This window comes from Betta splendens, chromosome 13 (assembly GCF_900634795.4).
Source record: "Betta splendens chromosome 13, fBetSpl5.4, whole genome shotgun sequence".
In the NCBI taxonomy this organism is placed as follows: domain Eukaryota; kingdom Metazoa; phylum Chordata; class Actinopteri; order Anabantiformes; family Osphronemidae; genus Betta; species Betta splendens.
Window position 1 is genome coordinate 11,708,986 of NC_040893.2, and position 8,988 is coordinate 11,717,973.

The window sequence follows — 8,988 nt, forward strand, 5'->3', positions numbered from 1 at the left end:
TATTCTTCATCTGAGCGATGTGTCTTTTTTCTTGACTATCATTATCTTTAAACCCTACATTTGAAATGCGAACCTGCTACTTCATCCGTTCCTGTCTTTACGCGAACTTTTCCTTTTATTTCTGTTTTGTCCGTTTCGTTCTCTTGGTTTTGGTGCTTGATTTCTACTTTGCTTTAATGTCGGTCCTCGTCCATCGTCCTTCACTTAGTGGGCAACAGCATCCATCAAAAGGTGAGTCCTGTCTAAGTTAAGAGCAGGTCTGTCGTTCGTAGCGATTCATAGCCGTGCACGTACGCGGACGCTTTCATGAGCTGTGGAGGCTGGAGTTTATTACAAGTATTGAGTGCTGAGATGTTGGACATTGTGCTCATGTAGACTGGTTGGACCTCATGATCTTGAGTTGGAAAGTATCTATTCTAATATCTGTTAATCCTGTTAAGCAGCATGTCCTTCTGAACTATGATGTGAGCCTCTGTGTCTGGTGGTTTTAAGCAACTTAGTGGTTTGTGAGTAACCCACGGCTGCAGATTGAAGGTTAGGCACGAGAGATAGATTAAAGACAAGCCTGAAAACAGTTAGGATTTTCCAACCTCCTTTATTCAAAATGCATAATGGGATGACGGCTGCTTGTTCAGCCCAGTGCAAGCATTCATTTGGTGCTGAAAAGTGTTTGAAGTGATGCAAGAGCAACTATTCAGGGCAAGTCTATAGCCATGAGCTGGATGATACTGTACAATCTAGTGCATCAATAATGTTTATGCTGAATTGTTTCTTTTTGGGTCCTACTTTATATACAATAGCTGCACAAGACCAACACAACCTTCCCTGTGGAAGCAGCATTAAATTTGCCCCAAATGTTAACCTGTCATCACTCTGTGGGCCCAGAGTCGGACCCAGTGTCTGAACTTAAACATGAGCATTACTCAGACAGCAGTGTAGGAAAAGTGACTTTAGCTTCACTGACTAAATAAACAATGTCAAACGTGTTTAAAATTCACAAGAATCATCACTTCACTGAAATAAACAATGAAGTATAGAAGAAATCAGTTTATTTTTTTTTATCATTACTGATCATCACAGAGCAACACATAGGTGTGAAATATTATATTTATGCCAAACATGCATTTTCATATTTTAGGAAATCACTTAGTACGTTACTAATGACGCTGGAGTCCCTAAATGATTAATGTGTAAATGATAAAAACTGTAACTGGTATAGACACGGACCTGTACACAGTTTATTTTTTTTCCGTTCAGATTTGGAAGCACATCCCAGTAAGTGGAACACACAGGTCATCGTCTACAGAGATGTCATCATTTGTGATGGCGCAGATCACAACATAGTCAAAACATTCAGAGATTAACAACGCTCTCATGCTAGAACATGTACAGTAAATTAGATGTAAAAGGAGTATTTTATAAGGTAAAATATAGAGAATATAATTTTACATTATATTTTTAACATTCATGGTGCTTGAATCAAACATAAAATGCATGACAAATGACATTTTCTATCCAACCGTACAATCCTCATGCCAGGTTTCTGTTACTGTTGCCTCATGAACAGTAAACATGTCTTCATCATTTCCCTCATAGTCACATGCTTTACCACTAGTATTAAAATATGTGTCAGTGTTTTAATGTGCAAAACAACATCTACAGTTTTGAGGTAAACTCTTTGGATTCATGACACTGAGCAACCGAGAGATTCATTTTTAAATTCGTACACTTTTTGTTAGCTTTAACGTAAACACTAAAGTCTTTGCCTTGAGGTGCAATGGGTCATTTACAAAAATGATTTGATTAAATAAATCATAAAATTATGTCATTATTACGTTAAGATTAGTACAGAATTTAATTCGTCTACGTACTTTCAAATAATTTTTTAACCTAATTGTCTGCACGCTCTTTCATGTCAGTTGTGAATATAATTATCTTTGATTTTACTTTGCATGATTTGCTTTTATTCCCCTAATTACAATCTTTAATGGGACCGAGCTCCCGTCTCATGTGATGTAAAAGTTGTCATCTGTATGTATATCAGATTATGCAAAACGTATTCAGCTCTGCTATAAATATTAAAGCTATAATACAGTAAGTGAAGCGAACAATCAAATTATAATTTTCTATTACAAGGAACTCATTATTTGTAACTTGTTAAAAGTCTGAGATCTGCTTAGAATCCGTGTTACAGGACGCTTCAGCGGCATCTCTCCATATCACTGACTTCACTTTATCTCTGAATGACTGTGCAAAGCACTGAGCCAGTTCGGCAGCAGTGCAGTGTGTTGATCCATCTGCATGAGGTTGCACTTTACTTTCACATACTGTAACAGTGGAAGTAAAAAGAACATTGATTTACCTGCGCTTTGTCACATTTTAAAGAAAAGACAAAAAAAAGTACTATACAGCAGAAGCTGCACTGTGTGAATGTCATTTAGCTGCTCCGCTCAGTTTTCTTTATATAGTGCATGTTTAACAATTAGGTGACACTTACATTTTTTTTATATTACTACTGACAGAGCAAACATTGTGAGTCTCTAACTTTACAACTGAATGTATTATTTTTTGGATCATCGCTACCGTGATTCATTGATATGAGTGATCTTGTTGATTAGACCTCGATTGCTCGATTGCAGGGCCACATCCACAGGTTTCAGGAATGTTTAAGAACACATCATTGACACGTGTAGAGACCATGCGGCAAAATCAGGCCGTGGACAGACGTCACACATGTGCTAACGCAATGGTCGCTATCGTAGCACACGCTTGAGACTCTGGCTCCAAGGCAATTAATGCGATAATGTAAAAAAAAGTAGAACTGAATCTGTTCTGGGACAGTGGTTTCCCATCATGCCACATCTGCTAAGCAGAGTGACACGACACACAGCAACTGTTAAGCTTATTATAGGTAAATTATTTTCATGCAACGACCTGGTTTGCCTTAAAGTCAGTACCTGAAATTTCAATCCTATTAAATTCAAATACAATTGTATCAAATTGTCAAATTGTTCTAAATTAGAAATGACCGATCACTGATATTGACACGTGTTTGATACATGTGTCTGAGGAATGGAGTCAAACGCTTGGTTGCAGTGAAGTGTTCCCTAGCCTAGTTTAAAGAAAACAATCTCACACAGACGTATAGAAACACACACACACACACACACACACACACACACACACACACACACACACACACACACACACACACACACACACACACACACACACACACACACACGCACACACACACACACACACACATGCAGACGGAATGGTAGTAACAGTGGAGAATGATTCAAGCGGCGGTTCGTACAGGTCTTCAGGAGAGATGATGTCTGAAAGAAAAGGAAAGAAAGATACGATGACAAACAGGGTTTAGACCTAAAACAGTGACGTGTTTAGTCAATGATCTACAAAACGTTATGTAAAACGTGTAACTGGTCTTTGGCTTTGGTCGGTCGCAACTGTCAAACCTTTTGAACGAAACTTGATGCACACTGTTAAAGGATTGCATTGATTTTTACCAGACGTGATGAGCACTTGATGCTGGTTCAGTCAGACGGCCCAGCTACGGTTGTCTGGAACGTTAAGAGAGGACACAACAACACAACGACAGGTCAGTTCCCACTCATCAAAGCTGCAAATGCACCAAAACAGTCAGAGGACCTGTGTGCTTTCTCACACAGCAACACAGCACGACGCTGACTCTGAGATCAAGTGCTGCACGTCTCCGTGGGCCACTTTGCATTTTGATATAGTGACTGGTCTATTCTGTCTATTCACTGAGTCACGGCGGGCGCCGCGTGGGGAAGGTTACAGCAGAGGAGGCTCGCGTTTCGTGGCATACGGTCTCCTGGCCTCGGACGCGTCCTCCAATCCAGCGCTTGCACAACCGCTGACTCAGCGCGACGTACAAGTCGTGACATTGTCAGTGTCATGACGATGCTTGTGGGCGTCTGCCACTGCTTCATTACACTTATGATATGATGATATGTTGCTTGAGTGGCACATAACATGTGGGTGACGCACGTTACAGTGTGTATTTACAAAGAGAATCACTATAGACATAGTTGTGGACACATCTCACTTGGTTTCCTCCTCCGCCACGCCTTCCGCCTCCAGCTTCCCCTCCTCCTCCATCTTCTCCTCAGAAATCAGCTCCTGCGCCCGGTGCCGACGGAGGCACTTCACCACCACCATGGAGAGGATCAGCAGGGCCAGCGCCCCGCCCACCGACGCCCCGATGGCGACCGCGATGGTGGAGTCCCTGGGCGGCGGCACTGGGGAGGAGAGAGGGTTAAAGGCGACGCGGACAAAGGGAGGGGACAAGTGCAAAGCTGGCTAAAAGCGCCGCCGCGGGGCTGATTAAACAGAGTGGAAGGAGGGAAAGTGCTGCTGAGTTAGACTGCGTCCAACATGAGCGTCTGCGGGAGACGCGCTGAGGGACCGAGCTCAACCTCTTGTTGGCCGTTAATAAGTAAAACGCTGACTCATCGCCGGTGGGGCCTCGTGTTTACGGAAACACAAATGATTATTGTATGATATCATCTCACTCCTCAACACACACCGGAGGAGTCGATACTGTGTCTGTTTGTGCACTCCACAGACTTGTTCCTATTCGCAGTCTCAGCAGCTCACGTTCTGCGACGACCTTGAACTGTATGACGCCGTGCCCTTGGATGCGGTCGGGGGGGTTCTTCACGTAGCAGTGGTAGGTCCCCTCGTCCATCTCCTGGACGTCCGACAGCGTGATGGACAGGTCGTTCCGATCCAGGTTCCCCACGAACGACACCCTGTCGCCAAAGCGCTCCGAGCGCACGGCCATCATCTTCTTCTTGTAGTAGGTCATGAACTGACGGGGAGTGTGAGAAAGAGGCGGTTAGAGGAAAACGCGCACGCCTGGAGGCACGCGTTCACGGTAGGTTTCACGGCGGGTTTACCAGCTCCTCCGTGTCGTTGTGCGATTCCTGGTAGGTCCAGTTCATGGAAAACTTGCTGGTGTCCATTTTGTAGCAGGAGGTGAACGTGCAGGTCATTTTGACAGTAGATCCGTTCAGTGCGTTAAGGTTGCTGTTCACCAGCACGTCCATGCACGAGCAGCCTGCACGTAAACACAACAGTGACAGTAGAAACACGTGATTACAACTAAGGAGGAGACAGAAGCATAAAGACTTGAATGTTGGACAGCATGTTCATACACTGCTGATAACAGAAGCACGAGGAAAACACTGCGGACAAGCAGCGGATTACAGGATCTGTTTGCTGTATGTAAATGACAGCGTGAGCCTGTGAGTTACTGTAGAGGTGAACAGGCCCCACAGCAGAGATGTGTTTTTAGTGCTGGTCTAATCTGGCAAAGACGAAATTAGATGGATAAAAGTATCTGGCGTAAGGAATGCGACGAACTGTTTCAGACGTGGCAAATGACAAAGATAGTAGGAGGGATATATTTACAACAAGCAGACGCTTTGGGACAGATGCTGAAAATTCACTCAACGTGAAATTAAATGACAGGTATTGTTTAGTTTGCTAAAGTTTCCTCCCCATCAAATATTAGCCTGGGTTTCCACTCCCTAGACAGAATCTGTGTCTGGCTGTGTGTGTGTGTGTGTGTGTGTGTGTGTGTGTGTGTGTGTGTGTGTGTGTGTGTGTGATGGGACTCTGCACCATTCCCTCCTCTGCAGTCGGGTGTTTCTGGCTCCCTTCCCACTGCTGCTGCACCACTCCACAGGCCTGCCTCCCTGCACCACACACACACATGCACGTCCTACAGCTCTGCCCATCGTCCAAATATGTATAATTCACACACACACACACACACACACACACACACACACACACACACACACACACACACACACACACACACACACACACACACACGCAGCAGTCGTGCATACTGGGTCAGTACATGATGACACATCCAGGCAGCCACGCACACCTAAAGACTCTCTACCAGCTACTACCAGCGATGCGCTGATCGCCGTGGAAACCGTCCGATCCTGACTCCTGCCCCTGCTGACTCAGCAGTCAGGTGGAGAGTAGGAAAGAGGCAGATGCAGTGACGGAGAGAGACACAGACTTGCTCGCGTGAGATGAAATACTGCAGTGAGGCGGCCTCCCTCTCTCGGCCCCTCCCTCCCTCCCTCCCTCCTCTCCCATCTTTGTCCACCTCTCTTGCCTCCTTTCGCGCCTCTCCCCCAGAACCCCATCTGTCCGAGCACAATGGTCGCCTAAAAATAAGGCTTTTCTCTCGCTTTACCTCGTTTCCTCCCCCCTGCTGCCTCTTCCCTGCGCTCCTCTCCCTTCTGTTCTCGTCCACTGTCTCACAAGGTCAATGCAGAGAGGTAGATGGTGCGGTTTGTTACATTACGGTGCCCTCCACAGTCTCATCTACAGTCACTGTAGAGTTGTATAGTAAACTATTGTGAAGCTAATCATGTATTAGATTAGTTAATTCTCCATTGCACTGTTTTCTAATCACGTCAGTGACACAACTGATGATTTAGCTGGGACTTAGGGAGTACTAATCATGCACTGGAATGAGTGGTTATGAGCAGTGAATGCATTATTTCTCAGGGTAATAAATAGATACACTGTCTGCTTTAGCTTTTCCAAACATGTTAGCAGCGAAGGTCTTAGTAAAACTACGTAGACTCAGCTCCTGAAGCTCCAGAGAGAAAGCACTAATGCTGCCATTTCACACTCTGATCAGGAGGCAAAGATTCAGTCCCAACACGCCTCTGACGAGCTGTAGCTGTTCTTCTGTGCCGCCATCAAAATAGGTGCATTTAGCTCTAGTGCCCCCTGCTGTGCAGAACGTCACACTGCATTCTGGAGACTGCAGCACGGTCACTAGTGGTGAAAGTCTAAAGTCAGGTTGCTACAAAAATATGGATAATGGATAAGGGAGACAAGTTTTGTTTTGTAATGGGGCAAAGATGTGTTAAAATAATATCAGTGTTATGTGAAAAACACAACAATAACTCTTGTACTTGAAGCACTAACTTCAGAGATGTTACAGTAGATGGTAACACGTGTTATTTAGCCCATGAAGGATGCAGCCAAAATACAGTAATATGTCTCTAATTCTTATGAATACTAATATTATATAATTTTTAACAATTTATTTGTTGAAAATGTAAATAAACCAGCAAATATTGTAAGGTGGAGTGTTTACAGTAGTGCACAGTATGGCAGTAGTTTACAATAGTAGATTACGGTAACATTTTACAATAGTAGTTTATGATAGTAATGTACTGTAGCATCTCAATGCAGCTTACTCAGCGTAAAACAGCAAAGGGTGCAGATATAGTTTGGAATTTCAATTCAAAATGTCAGTAAATTAATAAACTAATAAATAAAACTAATAAATGTCTCCTTCTTGCTTCCTAAGTAGTGAGCGATGGTCTGAGGGGTGATCGGCCTTAGTCTGCATGATGACTCCATTAATAAATTCACCTGGGTTTGGACACAAAGGCCCAGTGGAGAAGTCTCAGATTTAGTCCTTGGCAGGATTTGGCCTGTTTTAGGAGACAGGAAATGCTGTAATGTGTTCGGACTGTGTGCGGGTCAGGACGAACACGACCTTCTGCTGATGAATGACTCTCTGGTGTAAACACGCATTCATATGGGCTTTTGACGGGAATATGAGGGATTAGTGCCAAGACGGAAGAAAGCAGATGTTGACGGACCGGCCTTTAACCAAGCAGGCGCCGCTGCCTTCTGCCGTCCTCTCTCACCTACGGCCCTTTGCTTTGTGCTGCTGTTCACATTCCTCTGTCTTCCAGACGTATTGATTGTATTTATAAATGTGAAAATGGAACTAAGAATTGGTTTAATGTTTCTGTGTGAAGCTCCACCACAGTTTAACATAGATTGTTGAGTTATGAGGTCTGTCAGAAACCGTGAAACACAGCTTGTGTTATTATTGACGTTGTGACTGACTGATTGTATGACAATTATCAGTGTGTTTATTAATGCTGCGGTTTCCTTTTTCCAGGTGGGGATCACACAGCCTGGGTGTGTGTTTTGATCTTCTCAGTCTAGATTCCGTCGCCCTTTACACACCTGCTCCCAGTTTCATAATTTAAGTAAATTAAGTTTCATTCAGGTTCACAGAGCACAGACCAGATCATTGTATGATGGTTTCCTGCTCTTGAATACAGGACTTTGTGTTCGTCTCATCAAAGGCCTGCTTGTACCCATCACTCACTGACAGCGCCATTCTGCGAGCAGACTGAGCCACTAGTTATATTTATATGCTGCATAATGGTTATTACTGTTCATTATACTGTCCGTAAGCGGTGACACACAAGGCCGCTTGCCGAGCTATCAACAGAGGATAAACGGAGGCGTGGATGAAAACAAGACCCATCAGAAGCAACACAACTGATCGGAAATCTGTTTACTTTCAAGTGGAAGATGTGGGTTTCGATGAAAGCAGGGGCTTCGTCGGATACCTTTGATTATCGCACCGAAGTATCGCAGCATCGATCGGTGTTTTGTTTCTTACCCGAGAGCATCAGCATCAGCAGCAGCAGCAGCAGCATCAGTGGCGGCGCTGCGCTCATCTGCTGAACGCCGCATCTTCTCTGCTGCGCGGTGGAAGACATGTTTCCGCTCCCCTCTTTTACAAAAAGCTACGTTTCTATTCCCGGAAAAAAAAAGCAATCACGCGTAGGAAAAAAAGCAGCGGATCTGCTCCTGTCGTTTGCGTTAAAATGCTTAAAAAAAATGTAGTTTTGTTTTAGAGGCAGAACATGGCTGGCAGTGTCTGTAGCCGTAATTCGGTTGATCTCGTGGTTGTGGGTGTGTTGGTGATGACGGGGGGAAGGGGGGGGGGGGGGGGGCAAGAGGCACCAGAATCAAAATAATATTAACAACTGGTGACAAACGATAATAATTTTTAATTGAACAAAAAAATCGACTAGAATAATTGTTTATTATAAGACATCAGCTGTAATCTAAAATTGCTTCCTT

The 8,988-nt window shown here is 44.1% G+C and overlaps 1 protein-coding gene across 1 annotated transcript; it reads right to left on the minus strand.

Annotated features, from left to right (window-relative positions):
* Nucleotides 1-575: 575 nt before the first annotated feature.
* scn2b (sodium channel, voltage-gated, type II, beta) lies at nucleotides 576-8,664 on the minus strand. Its single transcript, XM_029171925.3, has 6 exons — nucleotides 8,522-8,664; nucleotides 4,947-5,107; nucleotides 4,645-4,858; nucleotides 4,094-4,286; nucleotides 3,531-3,584; nucleotides 576-3,341 (listed from the first exon to the last, which is right to left on the minus strand). The coding sequence occupies exons 1-5, from the start codon at nucleotides 8,619-8,621 to the stop codon at nucleotides 3,575-3,577; spliced, it is 678 nt and encodes a 225-aa protein (XP_029027758.1). The 5' UTR covers nucleotides 8,622-8,664; the 3' UTR covers nucleotides 576-3,341; nucleotides 3,531-3,574.
* Nucleotides 8,665-8,988: the final 324 nt, after the last annotated feature.

Coding starts and splice junctions, on each gene's coding strand:
- scn2b (XM_029171925.3), bottom strand. CDS start 8,621: ATGTCTTCCACCGCGCAGCAGAGAAGATGCGGCGTTCAGCAGATGAGC. Junction 5,108..8,521: donor GCTGATGCTGATGCTCTCGG/GTAAGAAACAAA, acceptor GTTTACGTGCAG/GCTGCTCGTGCATGGACGTG. Junction 4,859..4,946: donor ACAACGACACGGAGGAGCTG/GTAAACCCGCCG, acceptor ACTCCCCGTCAG/TTCATGACCTACTACAAGAA.